Genomic DNA, 22,822 nt, shown 5'->3' on the forward strand with positions numbered 1-22,822 from the left:
ATTCTCAATAACTAAACCAAAAAATAAAGAAATATAATGAAAATCAATGCAACTTTCAGGAAAAACTAGGAAAACAAGTAACGCACAGCGCCTCTCAATTTATACACTACAATTCCATAAACTGGCAAGAGTATAGGGAATAAAAAGAAACAATTATTGAATTACTAGGCAAGATAAAAAGGACTACCGAAATCACGATGGTATATTCCAACTGCTACCAGAAAATTGACTACCTGGCTTAGGTGGTGCATGAACAATTTTAGCTGAATGCGATGGTTCTCCAGGGACCGGTGTGTCTTTATCTGCACATATCTGAAGAGAATCCGATTCCACCTTCTGCTCATTCACCTCTTCTTTTGTTTCTCCTGTGTCCTCATCTTCATTCTCCACCCTCTCTGTGTGATCCACGCTCAAGGGAGTCAGTTCAGACTGACTGACATGAGATTCACTTTTGTATGCAAAATCGCATGTGACCACATCTTCTATATGGGAATCCATAGGCTCTTCTGGAAATAAGTAAAAGCTGCATGAGTTAATTTCTCTCTGTATAACCCCAGCTCACACTTTGCACAATTAATATTAACATTAAATTAACTCATTTTCAATTTTACAACTGTTTTCCAACAGATACAGTGACTGTTTGCAACGGTCTGAAAACAGAAAGCTTCCTGTATGACCCTGAATTACTAGCACCTACTCATTTCTGAGAACAGTTTTGTTTTCTCCACTAAAATGGGGCAGTCAACTAATCTCATGCCATAACTTCAAACAAACAACAACAAATTCAAATCCAAAAAACCTAACACACACACACACACAAAAGAGGCAAATTATAATGATTCAGAACCAACACAAGTTCCACCACAACTGAGAATAGCTGGTTTTGGTGTTGGATAAATGGGGTGTGACTGTTCAATCACCTGGAAGAAAACACCTCCTTTCCCCGCTTGCTCTTCCTTTTCTCTGCCACGCACTGTCCTGCTTAGTCCTCTCCAGATAATCACTTTTATGACAGAGGGTAAAAACAGGGTCTAATTCTCTACAGCACCCAGCTAGAATGTAAGCACGTGCCCAGAGATGAAAAAGAAAATAAACTGGTCTATACAAAAAGTAAGGAAACATATTCTTCAATAGAGCAAGTCAGCTGCACAATTTGGTCTCTGGGCTACATAGTGCTATTGATTCAAAACACACTGTAAAGACACAACCTACCCAGACCTTTATACAGGGGTCTATATGCAAAAAAACAAAGCATATGAGCCACTCGATCACTCCAACAGGTATTTGATCCTCCTTTCAAACATCAGTATTGGTCTTCAAACACTCAGAATTTCTTACCTTCACTCACTACTTTCGAAAGATCTCCCTTGGAAATAAATTTCAACATTTTCTTCAGAACTTTCTTGTGAGATTTGGAGATCTGGAAATGCAAAGCCTGGCACCTTAAAAAGAAAAAATTGTGACCATTTGTTTTGTGAGAGGTTATTTCAGAAAAAACACATTAAGGAACTGCTTTTAAAAAACTAAACTGTGTATGTATTTTCTAATTGTTTCTTAAGTTTCCCTACATTAAATGGTCAAATATTTTATCAATGCTTTTGAGTTAATAAAATTATGTTGTCTTGTACCACATAATATCATTCTTTATGGCATGTTTTGTGTTTATATCACTATAATTGCTAAAATATGCCAAGGTGACCTCAAGCACTGTGTAAAAAAGGCTTTTCTAGGAGGCTAATACACCAGAATTTTTCACTTATCCATCTTATAGATACAGCTTTGATACTAACTACTAACGCCGGAAAAGCGTATCTAGAATTATTCATAGCTATTCAACCGACAGCCTCTCTTATTTGGGCTACTAAAGCAGCGCTTGTGGGATACAGACATACTCGGTCACCTGCCACCAGTAAGCGAGAGAGCGACCGCAGGACTCTTGCTTCGGATTGCAACCCCGAAGCAAAAGGCAAGGGTGCACGCTTAGCAGGTTGCTTTCAGGAAAACATCCCTGAGCCGCTGACGTGCCTGCGCACAAACCCAACAGCATATATTTAATATTCAAAGTATCATCAAAAGTAGATAAACTCTTCAAGTATTCTGTATTTAAAGTAGTAAACACAAATGGTTGAACATATTTGAAGCGGTCAAATCACTTACAGTAGTATATGCTGAGATTCTTACCTTATTGTGTATTGAGGACAACATGTTTGATTCATGATAGGTTTGTAGACATATTTTCCACTTCTAAAAATAATAATAAAAACACATTGATTTTTTGTTGTTTATACTATAAATGGAAGACCAACTTTTTTTGTTGAAATAATATCAAAATATTGCATGAAGAGTAGCAAAAGTCGAAAAGCAACTTCAGCTTTTTGCCGCTATGCTAAAACACTATCCTTCTAAAATAACATTATTTTCCTGTTCAACAGTGTCACATTACAAAAAGTCACAGAGCATTGGACAAATACTTCTAATTCAGTTACTTACGGAAACTAGCTAACTGTTTTCACAGACCTAAATTTTAAATCTGGATTCTAAACCGTATCTAAACTGACAACACAGCTTTGTATGTTCTTTTTAAATTTACCTTCGCCATCCTCTATCTATGAGATCCTGGTAATCTTGAACTGTCATCGAATGTGCCCACATACCTGAAATAAATAATACAGTAATACATTTGACTGATGACAGTTATGCTTTAAAACTTTAAAATATAGCAAGTTCTACAGAAATATTACTGTAAATCTGAGCAGCTAATGGTGACTTTCGAACAGATGTCTCTCAGGGATTTGGCATATTCATAAATCTCATAAATTACCGATTTCAACACCCACATTAAGTGTAAAAAAAAAAAAGCCAAGACCAACATAAGTCTTGCGATGCAATCAACTATATTGCTCTGACTGTACAAATTAGAAGTTTACTTCTCCACCCGATATCTCTCCCAGAGGTTCACCAACAAAATCATGTAAAATTGCTCCTTAATTTTGTTAAAAATCAGTCGGAACACCGGGCCAGAAGAACTCTCCCGAGAGGTGCTGAAGCTGACACAGACCATTCCCAGGGACCCCTCGGAGAGCAACTGCCCAGGGGGTCACCGAGCTGAGCGGAGCTCAGGGACTGTCACCTCTTCACCAGGGAAAAGAATACGGCCCGCTTCCCGCCGAGCTGGCCTAAGCGAAACTTGTCTAGCCACAGCCTTAGCGGCAGGGAGCCTCGCCAGGCGCCAGGCTCTTATCTACGCGATAACCCGGACTGTCGCCGGAGGGTCAGGCAGGGCAGTTGTACCTGAGAAGTGTAACTGGACCAGGAGAACGCTTTGGGTGAGATCTTAACTGCATCCTCACTGAGGGTGCCTGTATTACGGCAGCAATAATTAAACCATTCCACCCTTTACAAAGCTTTCCCGTTATTTTTGATGGTTTGCCCTCACACTTGGGAAGTACTCCCATGAAACCAGACCATGAGGGAAGGTTTGGCAGCCCCGGCCCCACACCGACCCTGTCTCGTTAACCGCCCGCTTCGCCAGGGCGGCGACACCCGCCCCAGCCCGCGGGAACGCTGCCGGCGGCCGGCTCCGCCGCCGTCCCCTCGCAGGCTGCCCCGGGAAGCCCGCGCTGCCCGCCGCTCCGGCAAGCCCAGAGGAAGGGGTGTCGGGCGCGTCCCGGAGGGAAGGGCAGCTGCCCGCGCCCGGCAGGAGAGAGGCGGAAGGGCGGAGGCTGCTGCCAAACCGCCGCTGGCAGGCCTCCCTCAGCCCCGCCGGCACCAGCGAGGCGCAGCCCCGTAGCCTCCAGCCGCCCCCTTCTCCGGCAGCACCGGCGCGGCCCGGCCCGCTCAGGGCTCCCCTCACAGCCCGCCCTGCCCCCGGGCCGCACCGTGGGAGAGGTTGCCGGTCTCGTTCTTGCAGTAGCCGCAGCGGTAGCCATCCTCTCCGCCGAAGTACTCGACGATGCTCGGAGAGCTGCCGGCCGCCGCCATCGCTCCCGGTGACCTACGCGCCCTGCCCCGCCGGCCGGCTCAGGACAGCACCCTGCTCGCCGCCCTACACAGCACCCCGGGACGCCCGGAAACAGCCGTCGCCGCCATTTTTGCTACGGGCAGGGCACGGGCAGCGCCCACAGGAAACGGCGGCCCCGCCATGTTTACCGCGGGCAGCTGCAGCGGCTTCCCCGCACGCCCCGCCAAGTTCCCCCATCTTTAGTGAGGGCGGCCGCGCTCCCCCGCCCCCAGGCGCGGCTCCCGCCACAGGAGCCCGGGCAGCCCCGGCCCGTCACACCTCCTCCCGCTTACCGGCGGAGACCTTCCCCCGCTCCGAGGCGCAGTAGCCGCAGCGGTAGCCCTCCTTCCTGCCCTTGTACTCCACCACGGCGGCAGGCATGGCGCCCGGCAGCCCCGCTCGCCGCAGCGTCCCTGCCGCGCAGCGCCTCGCCGGGCCGCAGCGGCGGAGGGCGCCGCCTTCAGAGGCGCAGGCCGTGCCCCGGCCAGGCCTCCGCGCCGTGGGCTGGATTTGGATGAAGACGTAGCTCTCAGCTTTGCTGTAGGTGACCAAAGATGATCAAACTATGTTCCCACGTACCCTCACTGCCTCACCACGTGTTATCGCCCCCCAGAAACATGCTCTAAGGGTGGTGCTAGTAGCAGGACAGCAGGTCACCTGGTACCTACTGCCTCAGCTGCTTGACCAGAAACTCTGCCTGATGATAGAAGGAAGAAAGAAATCCTAAAAACTCCAGAGACAGGGGTCCTCCGAAGAGCATTTGCTGGAGATGGAGCTAGACTTTATTTATTTTAATGTCATGACCTAATATAGCTGTCCTGCCTAAGATACAAAACCAAATACACGTGATGGACTTAGGAAAAAAGGAAAGAAACGAGGAATTTTTATCTGTAATTGAGACCAAACTTCCAAACTCAAACCTTGATTTCCAGAAGAGTAAGAACAGAAAGACAATAGCAATTTCTCCTGGAGCACCCAAGATCTAGGTAACAAAATTATCACAGCAGAGATGGTTAACCATGTAAATTCCACTTGCAGGCTGCTACTGGGGAGGGACAAGGGATGGAAGAAGGGGGATAGCATTTCCTTTTTATGAAAGCTTTTAAGTGTCAGTAAAAGTTATATAAAGTAGTAAACAAATCCATAATAAATAGAAAGTATATGCTAATAAACCTGTGACAGGTATAAACAAGACAGCTTACATGTAGTGTCGAGATGTTCCAATAAAAATAATTTTAATTTTACAATATATACATATAAAATCTTCTCTGAAGGAAACATTTTAAAATATTTTCTTTAAGGCACCTACAGGGAAAGAAAAAAAGAGAAGACAATAAGATAATACGCATTAAGATTTGGAACTTGCCAAACAACTGTGACAACAAAAGAATTCAATCCTATTGTTTAAAGGATTTTAGAAGGAATGAGGCCCTCTTCCCTTCCTGCTTCCTTAAGTTCTTCTTCAGACTACTCCATTAACAACATCAGCTGTCAGTAGGTTAAAAAAAAAAAAGTATAAAAACTAAGCTATGATCCTTCACAGCATTGCATTCCAAGTATAAAGTTCCAAAAATTAACTCAAGTATATCACTTAACTGACCATCAAATGTAAAAATAAAGGGGTTTTTTTCCAGTTAATTACTGCATAGAAGACTAGATTACATTTGGTTCCATGAAGAGATCAAGTATACAGAACTGTTCCAGACGTTATACAATTACCCTGCTCATAGTTTTTCTACGTTTATAAGTCACAGGTTGTTTCCCTGCAGTTCTTCCATATGCAAAAGGAACTCATGCACTGTATCCTTATTTACTTTGATTTATTAAAAGAACTTACTTGAAGAATTAAGCTATGTCCATTTCATCTTCATTTCTCTGATAAGGAGGGCTAATCATGGGTTCTGTTATTTCATACGTTTCCACGATCTCCTGGTTAGAGATGACAAGAGCATCTAAGTTACAAGACCTGAACTACTGCAATTTTAATTGCAGTTACCACCAGGCAGGTAATGAAGTTTCTCATACTAAAGCACTATTTCAAATTACTAAGTTTCTTCTGTACATTCTGAGTGAGGGACAAAGGAGAAGAGTTGTATGTGCTAAAAACTACTTTTTGTCTAAGTTTATTACAAACAGCAAACTGAGGAAATTGTATGGAGAACTTCCCCTCTAGAAGCAAGTATCATATATAAGGGAAGAAACAGACTCCATATAAGTCCTTATACAAAACAGTAAAGGTAAGTCACTGCACAATTTAAAAGCACTTAAACTGACCAGGCTTCAAGGATCAAAGATGAAATTGCTATACCAATTCTCAGTTTTCTTGCAGTTAAAAGCATTCATTAGATTTGTGATTGTTCTGGAGTCCGTAAAATTAAATGTAGTGATAGTATACACAGGAACACCTATCCTCATCAGAATACATAACAGCACAGCTCTCGGATGCATTCTTAAAAAAAATTAATCAAAAGTATCAAGTGCTATCTATTATACCTTCCATTCTTGATGGTTCAGAGATATGACAACCTGGTTCCGTGCTCCAGCATTATGGTCATTCTCTCTTCCCCCGCTGTCTTTCGAAGGCTCTGTTCAAAATACAGTATTTTCATAGTCTTTACACTTGTAAAGTCAGTTTCCTCCAGGAACACAAAAGCTTCATCAAAAGCAAATCAATCATACATGCTCCACTAAGCTAGTCTCTATCAATAGCCTGTACCATATGCTTCTTAAGAAATTTCTGTAGTCTTACCTCCTAAAATTTTAGAAACTAACATTTCTCAGTCCCAAAAGGACCTAAGTACTTAATCCGTTATGAAATCCCACCAAAGTCTTTATCCCATTGTTATCCTGTGGGAATGAAAGCCAGAGAGCTCGTACATAGGATGCCATTTCCTTTTCAACTGTTCTGAAGCTGCAGCACTCCTCAACTTAGACAGACAAAGGAGACTTCTTGCACACAAAAATATCTTTTCTCAGCAAAGTGTAACAATGTTCATATACTTATTAGTGAAAATATCACTTAAAAGGAAAGATAATAACCTTTTATTTCTATTAATAGAATTTGTATATCAAATTCATTTGTAGATCAGCATAATGGCCTTTTTTCCATATTTTGATATATGAGACTCAATCCTTTCAGTTCCTCTCATCAATCTCTTCATGCCTTCAGTTACATTTACTGCGTATCCCCGAATCTCTACTCTTGCAGCTAAAAATATACTTAAAACTTTGTGAACACATAAGATATAGCTACCTTTCAATGTTGTAACAAAACCAATTACAGTCTTTTAAAGTTAGATTTTACCTATTATTGGCAATTTATCGTCATCCAGCTTTAATCTTGCAAAACCATCCTAAAAGACAGTAAGATTTAAAGTTTCAGAAATTAGAGCTATCTAATTAGGATAATGCACTGAGATTTCATATTTTTAATTAATATATTACATAATCATAAACAGGTACATACATTGATAAAGAATCTTAATTGGCATACCAAATAGGAAAAATTATTGAAATATAGCGCTTATTCATAAAGAATGCAGCTGATGTAGGACAGTTGTAACTGTTGGATTATTTAAAAATTGCTTTATTAAAAATCATTATTATTCATTAAATATACTTGAGTTAACCCTTTATAATCACTATTCACTATAAACCTGAATTTAGTCACAATATATTTCTAAGTTTTTCTCCTTTCCCAAATTCATTTTATTTATTAGACAAACTAAGTATAGTTTGAAGTGCAAATCTACAGATTCGAAAAGAACGTAAAACACTGCACTGACATACTTTCCTACAACCCCAATATCTCTTCCATACTCTACGACTACTCTTCTATAATCTAAAATAATGTGAGCTAGAATCCCTTTTTGAAAAGTGTATTGACAGCAAAAATTTCACTATTGTTTTGTTGGTAAATTGACTGTAGTAGAAAAATGTAATTAAAAAAATTAGTCTGTCAACTCTGTTTTCTTCTTAATTCAATTACCAAAAATATCATAGACTGTTTGTAGCAAACAAATTAGGATTCCTATTATTTAAATCCTAATCTGTCACTACTGAAGCCATAAAAACAACAAATCAATATTTCTAGATAATTCCAATATCTAAAATAGGTTTTCAAGAACATGTCATGCCTTACCCTTATAATGAAGGACACATGAAAGATGTTTTCCACAGTGCGTGCAAAAGAGTTTGGATCAATCACAAGATCAAAGAAGGAAATAGGCGTATCAGCTAGAGATGAAAAAACGTGTTTGTTAAAAAAAAAAAAAAACAACCAGCAAACAAGGTGGTTTATACCACCAAACAGGTAGTATACGCAGAGCTAATATATGTAAACACAAACTTAAGAAAAGTCAGTACTCCTTTTAAAAGCTAACCGAATGTTTATGTCAATGTAGTTACCATGCTGAATCCCCTGCTGCCTGCAGAAAGAACCAAAGTTTCTAGAGAATATTATTTTCTTCCATCTTTTGCCACGTGCGTATACATATACATATGCACTGACTATTTGATTGCCTTCAAAAAATGGCATGCTCCGATAAGAGGGAGAGGGTAGGATTTAAATTTACTTTGCAATCAAACAGCAACTGATTAGTGTTCATAAAAAAATACATAGTATATATCCTTCAACACAAAGACTGCTACTTGCAAACTCCACCTAATTTTGTTTCTATAGTTTAACCACTCTTAACTGTAAAAGATTAAGAGTATTCATTTTCTCAAATTAATGCTTTAAAAGCTTAATTGAATCACACTTACGATCATTTTTAAAATGAGTTTGCAATAATCCCAAGATCCTCTCCACTTCTTTTTCTGTAGCTTCCTGATGAGACTCCTCCATTTTTTTTAACTGGAAAAAAGAAACATAGTTTCACCTCAAATAACCACTATTGTAAGAAAAGAATAGGAAAAGGGCCTTTTATGAACACGTAACATAAAGATCAATTTTTCTCTGTATGCCACACATGCACAGTTACAGACACACTTATGCAAACATGACACAACTTACAGAGTGCTTTAGGAATTAATTCCCATCTTACAATATCAAACTGAAAGGCCACAGTTTGTATGTTTTGAGCCTGTTTACAGGCCTATGCTTACTTTCCAATAGTTCTCTGGAATTGGGTTACCCCTAGTGGTACATAGTCTGTGAGTTTACTGAAGAAGTTTATTTATAAGCGTAGAAGGGCAGTTCATGAAGATCCTTAACTTTTTTTCAGAAAAAACCTAAGTTTACGTGTAAGAAACATCATGGCATGAAGTTCGACGTGGTCAAAGGATGGCATTATTGTGATTTTACAGATTTATTTATTATCTGTAAAGCAGGATACTCCAAATCGTTCTTCAAGTACTGTCATCAGCAGACTACCAAATTTGTTTTTCAAGTACAGCTTTCAGTAACCTGTTTGCTGGTCCTGTTAGCTAACACTTTCCCTTTGAACACCTTGCAATAAAGCAAGCTACAGAAACTTTCACATGTAACTATATATCTAACACAGATTAACATGTATGCTGATCAGCAGCGTTTACCTAAGCAAACTACAAAGAGCAGTCGCTCACTTCTGGAAGTAACTCTCTCAAACCCTCCAGCTCCTCTTCTTCCCAGTATAAACTGCGTCAGATTAATTTCTATCACTATTTGGATTATTATGAAGTAGGCTGTATTTAAAAAGACATACTCAACATTTTGCCTCTCTGTACTGGCATTATCAGCCAGATGTTCCCCATAACAACACGGTTTACTTTTCCAAAGTTTCAAATGTAAGCCCCTCTGTAACTATTCTCAGACTTTTACCTTTCTGCCAGAGTAAGACAGAAAGAACAGGGAAACAGAAAGCAGGGAAAATAGTGGTTAAGTGAGCTAATCAGTTTGCTTCTGTTAACCACATTTCTGTGCAAATGCCACACCCTATTAGACACTTTTTAAATAAAAGTTGAAAACACGCTAATGTAAATGTTTCCTTTCAAAGCAACGAGCATCAGAGCAAATAAACTAATTTGAACTTGAAAAAAAATCAGTCTGTAAATCCTATTTCCTTCCACTCATTGAAATACTGCAGTCCACACAAAACAAATCAAGAAGCCTAATAATGAAGTCTGAATCCTTTAGTACTACACAGTTCGTAACTATAAAACCCAAAACAACACTAACAGAAAGATTTAAAAGTCACTTGTACTAACTATGCCATAACAAATCGTTATTAAAGATAACACTTCACAAACCTGAGCAGGCATTGCCCGTTTTTCTTCCCCTCCTGTAGTCTTCTTCTGCCTCTCAATCCGCTGCCTTGGTACAGGAGGATCAGACTTGAAAGATCCCAACCTAACCGAAATAATAAAAAAAAAAAAAATTATATAGAAATATGTTTTACATTGCATGTCAAGAATTCTATATACTGAGCAGTTGATCTCCTGATAAAAGTGCAAAGTAATGACTGATATCTAAAAATAAAGCCTCATCACATTTAGAGATTTCTGTAAACAACCAACCCCAAAAGTTGCTCCCAATATATATTGGCAGCCTCATACGAGAATTATCAACTGATGTATAAAATTTGACGCAATTATTCCAACTTTTTTTTTTTAAACTGAAAACTATAAATCTACTTTTCATAAAACTAGTTAAGAAATGAAACAGACTATATGGTTCATATCCTCCAATATCTCCAATTGAATTTATTACAAACTTTTCTGCCTGAAAACTCTCTCCATAAAATATTTATCTCTTTTTCATCTATTGTTTAGTTTCTGCAAGTTCAGGTTTGCGGTAAGCTTTTTTAAAAAAAAAAAAGCCACAAATTTTTTAAATATAGTCAATCAATAGAACATTCAATACATTAAGAGATCCAAAGTTTCTCATTAAACAATGTAAGCGTAATATACGTGCTAGATTTAGGCACTTTCTTGAAGTGCTTACCTCTCTCCATTGACTATATAAGGAACTTAGGCTCCTAACTTTGGTTGCCTTGAATCTCCACCAAGTTAGATGCCTAAAGGAGAGAGTGTGAATTGAGACTCAATTCAAGTTAGTTCAGCAGGTACCCAAAAATTCTGCAGCACATATTTTTCCCTATCTTGGGTGAGTTGTGACTGCTCAATTTCAGAAGTCATGGACTGACCGCGAAAAAAAGTAACTCAGGCCTCAGATAAGAATAGATGAAGTCAGAAATAAGTAGTTCTTCTCCTAAACTGAGAACTACTCTTTATTATTTAAAATTAACACTTTGCGAATATTCACACATCCTCCATAAAAAGAAGCCTGTCATGACTTAAGACATAAAATGCAGCTAATGAGAAAAGTCTTTCTTGCAGTCAGTTTTGTCTTATGATCATATAAATGATTGGAAAATATCATTTAGAGCTTATAGCTTGAAAGTGCAAACATAAGTCTGAAATATCTCAATTAGCTATCCAACATTAAATATCAGATATTGTATGTATTATATTGAGCAACTTTCTTACAATTACAATGTATTATTATTGGGACGTGGAACAAGTGTAAAAGCACAGACAACTGAACAATATTATATCAGATCTACTGTTGATAATTTAATTGAACTAGATCCTGCTATTGTAGGCTGACTTTATGAGAGATTTAAATTGGAGTGTTGTCTGTAAGCCAGATGACTAAGGGTCATTTAACAGCAGCTAAAAAGGCTCCTACTAAATGGGTTGCCTACGCATAAGGAGAAATGACGCTGATTCTACATGAGGCCACTTGCCAGTAATCAGGTGATTTCTTCTGAAGGCAGAGCCAGAAAGCAAGATTCTAAAAGACAACCCATTTACACAGACGTACAAGAAGATCTGTTGGTCTCTTTGTGATAATACAAGAGATAAAAGATATAGACCCTGACGGACTGACCTTCCATAACTGTCTGGGGGGAAAAAAAAGAAAAAAAGGTTCCTCTATTCATGATTCTGGCTGCAGCTTGTACAGGGAGAGAGACATGAGGGAAGAGTCAGCTTTTAAAGGAAAAAGGATCACTTCTACTGGTTTTGGTCCGAAACAGGTAAATCAAGAATACCTTACTATCTCTACCAGATACAAGTGATACTATTTTGTAGCCAAGCCAAATCAAAATCAAAGAGAGAAACGTTCTGAAATATTTCTGAGACAAGGAGTTCATGGAACCATAAGAACAGAGACCACACAGAAGTTCTTGTTGACACTCCATGACCCAAGATCAAACTCTATTCAAGCCCAGGGCATTAAAGATAAAACTCAATTAAGGCCATTAGCTTGTGCTGCAGTATATACTATTTCCTTAAATAAACTTACATATAGTGAAAAGAAGGTGCTCTTCTGAAGTACTTTTCTGTTTCTTCTCCCAGTTTATACCAGGCATTACTAGGTAAATAGCCACCTGCAATGCCCTCAGAATCACTATCATTTTCTTCTACTTCTATGCGATTTATACCCATGAAGGTTAGCTACAAAAGAAAAAAAGCTGCAATGAAAATTCACTTAGAGAAAGATCAGTAGATACGTTAATGGTGAAACACTGTATTATGGTGTTTGTCCTGCTAGATTAATATTTAATATCGCTGCATAAGAACCTTGACTTTCCTGAAGATACTGTGAAAACAGAAAAACACTCACATACAGACTTCTTGTGTTCAGCAAGCATCAATAAGCAATGAAAAAAGAGCTACAGGTAAATAAAACTGCCTATATTCCAACAGAATTTCCATGATGTATGAAGTAGCAAAGCATTAATTAAATTACACTATAAAGCTAAGATGTCTCAGAGTTTCTGAACACCACACACCTCCAGGGAGCTTAGCTCCTCAAATACCATAAAACAACTTATTTGGCCCAACCCTGCATCCACCAATCCAGACTTCCCTAGGAAAAACTTCAATAAAACAACTGAAGTTGATGGGTTTTTATATTGCAGAGCTCTAGACTTGACCAAAGAATCAGACTCAGACCAATAACTCAGACAATCTGCTGTAACATAAGAGAAAATTTTCAGGGAGGATGGAAAAAAAAAAAACCAACACCACAAGGCTTCTTCAAAGCTATTCTGAACTGACTCTTCCATCCAGTCACAGTACAAAGAGACAAACACATCAAGTCTAAAAACATGCAAGTAATCCAAAGTCCCGTTTCATGTCAGTGACACAGGGCCTTAAGAACTCCATCCAAAAACATGAAGAGCAGTGGACAGGATAAAGAAACTATAAAACAGTGAATATAAAAAAGTGCAAAAGACTGCCTTAAGAGCACGAACTGACTGAACTGTGATAAAGTAGCAGCAATGCAACAATGAGGGGGGGTGTCTGCATTTTAAGGTAGTTTTTCCCCTATGCGTATTGGAAATGCTTAATAGATAGTTTAAAACAATTAACACCACTAACCTGAAAGTTAATCAAATAAATTCATAAGAAGAGTGTTAAATTCCATGAGAACTGTCATGTACTGATTGACAATCGGAGGCTTTATTTTACGATTCTGTAACAAATAGGGCAAATCTCTAGCAAAATCATTGGCAAATTCAGAGTCTGGAACTTACCAAGTCTTCTGCAAATGCTAGTGAATCAAATGCTGTCATCTCAGAGTGCAACTCATTGGCCTTCTCCTTTCCTAGATTTGATGCTAAGACAAGAAATTGGGCATCCAGCGCAGCCTCTCGTGCACAGGAAACTGTCACAGAAGAGATTTTATGTTAATAATATGAAATTGTCAAAAATATAGTAATAAAATCTAGCATACAGACTATGCTGGGTATAGAGCTTTGTAAATCATTTTATTGCAATGACCTCTAACACACTTCCTTACATAATCCTTACAATAATATCTGCATTAAAAAAAGAAGAGAGAGAGAAAGGAGGAGGATGACACTGACAAAAGCAAGAATGGAAACATAATGCATTATCTTAAAGAATAAAATGCATTTTTCATTGACATGTTTTCCATCTCTCAAAGTGAAATGAACCCCTCTACACTGGTATCTTTTAGATGTACTACTTACATATATTGTTCTACAGAGTCAAGATAAGGAAAAGAGTATTTCTAAGTGAAAATAAACACGAAAGTAATGATATTTATTTTCTCATATCAACTTATTCAAACAATTCCTCTTCAATTAAACATACCTATTTCAAGTTATACTTTAGTAATTCTGATAAAGTACTTGGACCTCAACTTCATTCTCTTGCCCTTTTTTGATTATAAGGCATCATCACCTCACAGTTGGCCAACTGTCAAGCAAACAGCTCTAATAATGAGCACAGAATTTGTTTTACCTCCACTAAACAGTTTATTGGCTTCTTCCAAAGCTTCTGTCAGTCTGTTGCTTTTTGAACTCAGCATGTCCTCACGATTTTCTGGGGGGAAGGGACATAAATGAAATCCTAAATTACTTAAATATAGAAGCATCAAGAAGGTGTAAGAATACTTACACCTTAATCAAAACTGGCTGGTTCATAGACCATCACACACACAAAAAACCCGGAATATAATTATAGTACATTAATTGCAAGATTACGTAGGCTCCATTTTTATTAATGCTTAAGCATTAACTCAGTTTGAAGTGGTAATTTTCCATTTACTTCAATGGAATAATATTTATGTGCGTGAGTTTATGTTAGCAGATCCCCGATTCCTCTTGGTTCCAGTAAAATATCTATATCTGTATCAAAGCAGCTACCAGATAACCATAGTTTTCTATATGTTATTCGTCTTACCCGTAAGTTATTAAGGATTTTCATGAAAGAAACAAACCAATCCCCCAAAATGCATGCTTAGTGATTTCCAAAGATCACCATGTCAAGCACAGTTACTTATATGTAACGGTAATGTATATGATTTAACAAGGCTTTCAGACTACTTGCAGCACTGCTTTTAAGATCGTACCCCATACTCAGTGCACTGACATGACACTGTTGTTTTTCTGCATAAACACAGACTGGATCATCCATGAATTGTGTTGTATTCTCTTGTAAAACAACCCGACAAGTTTGCCAAGTATGCAGAAAACAACCAACCGTTGTTATGCTTTCGTGAGAAAAACGGCACACTCCAAACATACACGGGAGAAGTACTGGCACACCTATCCAGAGAGATGCTAAAAATCCCACAGCACTTTCTGGAAAGCCTAAGAATAACTTTCTGGGCCAGGCAGAGAGTGGTACCTGCAGTTTCAAATAAAAGCTCAAACACAAAACTAAAGGCTTTCCAGGTCTACAGCTGGTAGTTCCCCTGCACCAATGCAGTCACAGACGTTACGTGCAGGTAAATCCCTCATAACCCTGCTACCCCGTGGCATGCAAATGCTTCCAGGGAGACAAATTTCCATCTAACTACAGGACCAAAATTTCAGCAGGCCAAGGAACCTGGGGTTCCCACGGAAGCTTGGAGAGTTCCTCAAACAATACGGACGGGCTACCAGCCTGCCGCCTAAACGGCTGCCCCGGCCGCCGCTCGCAGCCCCCCGACAGACAAAGGGGCATCCCCGCCGGAGCAAAGGCGCGCCCGCCCCGGGGCCGGGCACAGGCCGGCGGCACCCGCCGCGGGCAGGGCCGCTCCTGAGGGGAGCCGCACCCCGGGCTTACGCTGCACGCTGTAGATGAGCTCCCGGTACTGGTTCCGGATCATCCTCCTATTGCGCTCATCGCCGGCGCCCTCGGCGCTCTCCGGCCGCCTGGGCTCCTCGCCCGCCGCCTCGGACTCCTCTTCCTCCTCCACGGGGGCCGGCAGGCAGCCCGGCGGCCGCTGCTGCTTGTGCTGGGGCACGGCGCCGTTACGCGAGGTGGACGGCAGCGAGAGGCGGCCGCCGTCCGCCCCCAAGCTCCGCGACGAGGAGGAGGAGGAGGAATCACCGCTTCCACTCGCCTCCGACATCGCTGGTCGGCGCCCCGGGCCTTCACGAGCTGCCGCGGAAGAGCCGCGGGAGGCCGCCGCCCGGGCAGCCCAGCCCCGCGGAAGGCGCCAAGGCCGCGGAGACGCCGTTACCGGTCGCGACGGCGGCCCAAGAGGGACAAACGCGCAGGGCGCAGGCGGGGCGGGGCGGAGGGGCGGGGCCAAGGCCGCCATAGCCCGCGGCGGAGCGGGCGCTGCCGCCGGCCCGTGAGGTCGCTGCCGGGACGGGAAAGCGGCAAAGCCCGCGGTGCGTTAGCGGGCGGCAGGGCGAACGCTCCCTGCTGCGCGGTGGCAGCCTGCTCGCGCGGGCCGGGTCACCCCCTCAGGGCGCCCGCCGGCGGGAGGCGGCCCGGGGGTCGGCGGCCCCTCTCTGAGGCAACAGCGGCCTCGTAACGGGGCGGGAACGCCGCGGCCGGAGCCCCCACCGCTCGCAGCCCCTCAGGCGGTGTCGGGCCTCGCAGGTAGTTGTCCTTGGCTCGCTCCGAAACAGGCTGCGCCCAAGTCGGTCATTTCCAACAAATCCCCGAAGGTCGGCCGCTGCGGTCCGCTCGGGCACGTCCGAAGCGGGTCTTTTTACCTCTTGGATTAAGCAAGTTTTCTGCTGTTGTCTGCTTTTAAAAAGCTGAGCAGAAAAGTCCTAGAACTTTCACCTTTGTTAAGGAGTGGAAATGTAAATTAAGAACCTGATGGTAACAGATTTCCATCTACTTTTAAGCTTCTTTAACGTCTGAGGAGCAGAAGAGGTGAAAATTAGAGACAAGGGGATGATGCACTTGCCTGAGCATCTCTAATACATGTATTTCCATGTGTGCAGATTAATCAGTAAGCAGGGATCTGTGCTCTGGCAAATAAAGTAACAAACGTATACTTTGAAGTGGAATAGACTCCTGAATGAGTTAATCGTGACTGGTGGCGTTGTTCATACAAAAGACAACGAAGTTAAAGCGGAGTTATATGTAAGAATATGTATTATTTATTTACCAGGAAAAAAATGTATCTTCAGTATTTTTAAGTTACCCACAACCAAGCATTACAAGTCTGGAAAATCAGCAATATTCAAATTGTCATTTAATGATGAGCATTTTATATTACAGACTAAAAAAAAAATTCTTTAATAAGTTTCTCCTCTCTTTCTATTCCTTTCCCAGTGCCAGTATCATTAGAGCTGAGTTTAGCATAATGGTGGATCTGGCTTCTAATTTAGAGCAGTGGGCTGTGTAATGTCCCTCATTGCCCTTATTTTCCCATAGTTCATTATAAGTAGTAGAACTTTTGTATAAATATCAGTAGTTTAGGATGTGTGCTGAATGATTATTTCTAACCTCCTGATGATCCTACTTTCAGAGTTCCTTGAAACAGACTTTTGCTTTATGTTACCACACCAATCGGATAAAACAATCATTAGCAATCTATTGCAGTTGCACAAGATTCTGATGGAAAGATAATTAAAAGAATATGTAGTAATATCAAGTTGCTACAATCTGTAAGAAATTTAAAACAGCCATATGTGCTAAAGGCTTAATTCCTGCTTTCCTGATTACAGCACATAACTCCCCTTAATCATGGAGTTCATAATGTTACAGTAATGCGTATGCTCTCTGCTTCAGTGTGCTACATAATGTTCAAACGTAGTGACAGGATTGCCTAGAAGTTTTTACAATTTCAGTAAATCGTGAAACAGGAGGCGAGAGTTCAGAACCTTCACTTTCACAGTGACTTCTTGAGGGCTTCAGTAGGCTGGAAATTGTCTGGTAAAGCAGCCGGAGAGACAAAAACAAGTAGCTTCATCATCATTCACATAATTCAAGTCCAATTTTGTATTGGTTCTAAAGCAAGTTCTCTTACACAGGATCCACAATGGCAAGACTGTATCTTCCAACTGACTCTTCTTTCACTGTTAATGTATATTTGTATAACAAGCTAGAAGAAGGCAGCATTCTAGCTATAATGAACACTAGCATTATAGGAGATTTTCAGATTTGGGAATCTTTCATGTTATTGATACAGGATGAAATACACTTTGTATTTCAGAAAAGGCATTGGGATGAAGTATTCTGTAATTTTAACAGAAAATAAAAGTCATTTTATTAAAAGGGCAGATCATTAACAACAAAAACGTCTTGTTACTTACATGGATGACTCCCAGATTTTCCAAAAGAACACATACAATAGCAGGGATTTCCATCCCCCTGAAGTCCCAAAACACGATCTTCTTTTCTTCACAGTGCATGTCAGTCAACTCCATGTTTTCTTATACATTCATAATTTAGTTGAGCATTAATCCAGAGGTGTGTTGGGTTCTCCTGAGAACTTAACATACTTGTGAAACTTGAGGCAAAATCTAAATACACGACTTACCGCAGGTTGGTACAATTAATACGAAACTTTTTACAAGTTTGCACAAGCTCTGATCCATGCAAAGGTATTGCTCATCAAAATTAATTCCTTGTGTGAATCCATTGACTCCAACAAAGCTATTCTAAAGAATGATTTTAACCAAATACATTGTTTCAAAGACAACAGATGCCACTTAATAAAATTCCAAATTATCAATATAAGGGTTTTATTATAATACATGATTAGAATAACAATATTGTACATTGAAAGTTGATTTCTAGGAACTTCCCTAGTGGCTTTTTAAAAATCATACCTTTTCATTGCAAGGAATCTAAGATTTTATTTGTAGCTCTCTCTGCTTAATTTTCAAAATGAAATTAATCCTGCAAAATATAAATACATAACACTTAGTACTTCATTAGTTGATTAATACTATTGTGTTGCTCTAATTATTGTGGTGGTTTATCTGAGTATTTTTAGCAGGCGTTCTAAAACATCTTCATAGATCAGACTGATTCAATATACAGTCATGGATCTACCTTGTCCCCAAACCAGTACTTCTGCTGGACTACAGACTGCAACTATGCGCAAGCTATCTTTCAAAATATATGTTTAAAATCTTTCATTTTTGAGTACAAAATGATTGAATTATAGTTTGGACTCTTCAACAATTTTCTATTCTTTTACTTTGTGTGACTAGCAGAGTGCTGTCAAATTTGCGTTGCAAATTCATTATGAGTAATATGCTTTTGGACCCTAACACAGAAAGTCTAAAGAGAGAATTGAAACAAGACTGGGGCCCATTCTATAATGCAGTACACAAACACATAGTAGGAAATATTCCCTATTCCAAAGACTTTGTAATACAGTACAAAATGCAAAATGCTGAGCTGGACAGGAGGCAAAGTGGTAAAAGGTTCAATATGAGGTGAAAGGTTCAATACCTTGCTGAGGAAATCCTGTTGTATCCAGTCTCATACAAACCCTAATCTTGCATTTCTGAAGATGATGCTTGCTTGCTTGAAATTTGTGTTTGACCTTTCTTAGTGCTTAGACAAGCAAGGCCTTTTACTCATTGAGTACAAGAGCAAAATAACCCACAGACTGCTCTTTGTCTCAAATATACAGCAAAGTAGCAAAAAGTGTTCTTAAAGAGGCAAACCACATTAACCAAAAATTAAACACTAAAAAGCACAATAGTACAACAAATATCATGCAGCATATAAATTCACATTTAACAAGAATGTTGTCCACTGTGAAAGTATTATTTCAACAATTGCCGTCACATTCGTGCAGTAGCTTGTACTTATATGTGAAATAAGACCACCCCACATAGATTAGTGGAGTTTAATCTAAATTCAGTTTTCAGTTTCATCACAAAAACCTCTTTCACTGAAGCTACACACATCACTTGGAAGCGGTAGGAATGAGAGGAAAAGCCTACTGCTCCTCTTCATGTGGACCAGTGTGTCACAGCACACACCATGCAGCTATGGGTGAGACAAGGTGGATGCTGTCAGTACTCCTAACTCCTATTCCATTTTCTTTTTGCAGAGAACAGACTGGCAGTTTCAGACAGCATAACCAAGTACATCATGTCATCTTGGGTCATCTGGAGAAACTGAATCTGGGAGCACGGAGCATAAAGGTATAACTGCATCTTTTTGCAGGAGGACAGAATTTCAGGGGTGGAAGTGTCAGCCAGCACAAGCCTCAGTGTGCTGCCTCATGACTGGAGGGTGACACAGAGCCATTGTGCCGGCACTGATTATCCTGCATGTAGGTAAGCACATACATTCTGCAGGCCTGCCTTCGATCTACAAAGACATCCAGGTTCTCGACTCCTGTTGATTTCAGTGGGAAGAAGTGCCTAAATTGTGCAGTAACTGGATGCTGTATTTCCAGCTCTCGCTGTAACGGTTGCCCATAAACTATCTTATCAAGTGGATGATTTTTGACCTGTGCTGTAGCAGTATTGTGGGCAGCAGGTTCCTGATACAGACAGTGAAAGGCACAGAAGAGCAGAAGAATGAGGGCTAAAAACAGTGTTGCAGGCTATAGAACAGGTCGTGAGGAAGTCTTACCAGTCTCAGCTATAGCAAGGGCATATTGTGCATTATTCAAGAGAATTCACATTAGTGTTCCCCTCCCATTCACAGGGATATGGCATCCCAATGGCAATTATTTTCTTAGGAAAACATGAGTAGACTGTACAGTAAGCTGATTTTCAAACATAGTTTAACAGCTGGAAGCCAGAAGCAGCATCATGCAACCAGCAGATTCTGCCTCCTATGCCACTAACTCTGTTTAAGAATTACATTATTTATCTGAAAATTAATTTACAACACATGCAATATCACCTCCCATGTCACAGTTCTCACCTTCCAAAATAATGCCATTGCCTTGTGCAAGCTGACAACACACAGCTTCAGAAAAAGGGGAAATACAGGGGGATATTATTAAGAAACTACCATATATGCCCTTAATGTATGTGGACTTTCTCCTTCCAGTGAGTCCAGATGTCAGGATGCAAATATATGCTTAACAAATGTGAGAATATGTGAGTTACAATTTTTTAATATCATCTGACTATGCTTAATATGAACTAAACATTTTGCAATACTGCCAGACATTCCCCTGCGTTTTTATTTTGCCAGTTCTGCTTGTCCACATGATCAGATCTCTACTTTCCTGACTACTATTGTGTAAATATGCCAATTGTTATTGTCAACAGTGAAAACAGTAACTTAAGAAAATGGTCTATGTTCAGTTGATTGTGAGATTTTCAAATTGTTTTTACTCACCAAGACTATTTTTTGTCTGGTGTTCATTCAGTTTTCATACATGCATATATACAAAACTTTATTCTCATTGAAATGAGAAGACTCACATAGAGGAATCTTAAAATAAATCTTTCAAATTTATTAGCAGAGATTCACTGTGTGCAGATTTCACCATTCCCTCTTTTGCCTCCTCTCAGAGTGCAGAAGTGCACATAAAGTTTCTGGCATTGAGCAGAGGATCTCCAGCTGAATTCTAATCCTTAACACTGCATACTTTGTATATACCATGATATGCAGCGGCTCATATGGATACTGTATTTCAGCAAGCAATAGGCAGTCTCCATTGTCATCAAATACAGAGCAATAATGTTTTTTTTTTACGGTGCTGAGAAGTGAATTACCGGTGGTGTTCACTGTGCATCTGGGATAGCTCAGGAGCTGCCCAGCATGCTGGTGCTCTCATCTAGAGCAAATAAACTGTGGCTCTACCACCATTGAATTTCATATCAAATCTAATCATTTGTCCAGTTCTGGAAGATTGGTCTCCTGATGTGAAGATCCCCGATCTACTAGCAGGTGTTCCTAGGCCTTAATGGAAAAAGATGTGTTTTTAAATGAGACAGTTTAGTCACTGCCCAGGAGTGTTGCTTATGATTTTAAAGCATAAACTTTTTCCATTTTCCTTGAATACACCAAAATAAATGGTACTATTCAGGACGAAGAGATAAAGCAAGAAATTCATTGTCTAAGAGCATGGCAACACAGGACCTGTTGCCCAGTGATGTCTGTTCCTGACATAAAGATAATCCTGGTAATATGAAATGGGGCTTAGGCTAATTGAAAACATCAGAAACAAAATGTCTGAGATACTGGCCATTCAGCTGCCAGCTCTGCAAGCAAACACAGATGAAGGGAATTTCTTCTAATGAGTGCAGCTAACTTAAAAAAATTGTTTTAGCAATGTAGAAGTGTAAGTTCATGTACTTGGATTTTGCAGAAGCTTTTATTTCCACATTTACAGATAAACCTGTGGGAGGTAAAAATCGGCACCAGATATTCTTTCCGCAGAGTGGATTAGATTACAGCCCATCAAATCACAGTATATATTGTGCCAGTCTAAGAAGGTATTTTCAGAGGAATATGAAAGAATAGTTATTAATAGAACTCTGAAAAAAAACTGGGGCCTAATCTGGTGGGATGTCAGGAGAAAAAAACCCTGACAGGATCAAACCCTTATTGGCACCAGGAACTCTCTCTTTTTAATAACTTCAAAGGTTTCATTAAGTGAAAGATTGACACAAGGTTGCTACGACAACATGTGGAAGTCATGCTGGCAGACACTAAAATTCTCAAAACCTTCCACTTTTTCCCTACAATCAAGCAGCAATTTAGTTCAGGAAAAAAAATCTTTGTAAAAGGAGCAGGAAATATATACATACATCAATGATGCCTCAGAGCAGAGAATAGCCAGACAGCTGCTGCCTTGGTGGTCCATCCAGTACATTTCTAGTGGAGGAACAAAGGAATTAAAAACAAATGCAGAACAATGTCAGATTTTTGCAAAAGAAAAAGCCAATTAGTGCTCTGTAGAGTTGTGCCCATATTTTGCATAACTGGATGGCAGTTTTTTGACACTGAAATTTTAATATGCCAATAATTTCTGTCTTCCCAGAAAATTCATAGGAACTCACTTTTCTTTATAACAATCTCTAGAAGTTATCACCTCTCAGACATTGCCAACACCATGCAAACAATTAACTTAAACCTAAGCACTTCTGTGATAGGTTTAATCCTATCACAGCAATAATTTCTTCACATCTTGTGCTGATG

General features: G+C 40.2%; 2 protein-coding genes across 4 annotated transcripts in view; both read right to left on the reverse strand.

The window, feature by feature from the left end:
• Positions 1-4,023, reverse strand: part of ATE1 (arginyltransferase 1) — an 84,716-nt gene extending 80,693 nt beyond the window's left edge. For 2 of the 3 annotated variants that reach the window (XM_059820991.1, XM_059820990.1), the window contains exons 1-5: positions 3,879-4,023; positions 2,591-2,654; positions 2,182-2,244; positions 1,339-1,442; positions 234-506 (exon numbers count right to left, since the gene is read on the reverse strand). In XM_059820991.1, the coding sequence (XP_059676974.1) occupies positions 234-506; positions 1,339-1,442; positions 2,182-2,244; positions 2,591-2,654; positions 3,879-3,981 (607 nt within the window). In that variant the 5' untranslated portion in view covers positions 3,982-4,023. The remainder of the gene's footprint in view (positions 1-233; positions 507-1,338; positions 1,443-2,181; positions 2,245-2,590; positions 2,655-3,878) is intronic. The other variant, XM_059820992.1, reaches the window with a different exon arrangement.
• Positions 4,024-4,952: 929 nt separating this feature from the next.
• On the reverse strand, positions 4,953-15,652 carry NSMCE4A (NSE4 homolog A, SMC5-SMC6 complex component). The gene is made up of 11 exons (XM_059821391.1): positions 15,566-15,652; positions 14,258-14,338; positions 13,525-13,655; positions 12,288-12,439; positions 10,229-10,328; positions 8,765-8,855; positions 8,142-8,236; positions 7,305-7,353; positions 6,494-6,585; positions 5,838-5,929; positions 4,953-5,305 (listed from the first exon to the last, which is right to left on the reverse strand). Exons 1-10 carry the CDS (start codon positions 15,606-15,608, stop codon positions 5,846-5,848), a joined length of 918 nt encoding a protein of 305 aa, XP_059677374.1. The 5' UTR covers positions 15,609-15,652; the 3' UTR covers positions 4,953-5,305; positions 5,838-5,845.
• Between the last annotated feature and the right edge of the window lie 7,170 nt (positions 15,653-22,822).

The sequence above is a fragment of the Gavia stellata genome, chromosome 9, assembly GCF_030936135.1.
Source record: "Gavia stellata isolate bGavSte3 chromosome 9, bGavSte3.hap2, whole genome shotgun sequence".
Taxonomy (NCBI): domain Eukaryota; kingdom Metazoa; phylum Chordata; class Aves; order Gaviiformes; family Gaviidae; genus Gavia; species Gavia stellata.

Bases quoted from the DNA above. Each gene is read 5' to 3' on its own strand.
- NSMCE4A (XM_059821391.1), bottom strand. From the start codon at position 15,608: ATGATCCGGAACCAGTACCGGGAGCTCATCTACAGCGTGCAGC. The intron at 8,856-10,228 runs GTTTGTGAAGTG...TCTTTTTTCCAG, and splicing joins AACGGGCAATGCCTGCTCAG to TTAAAAAAAATGGAGGAGTC. The intron at 7,354-8,141 runs GTAAGGCATGAC...ACTGTCTTTTAG, and splicing joins ATGTGTCCTTCATTATAAGG to GATGGTTTTGCAAGATTAAA.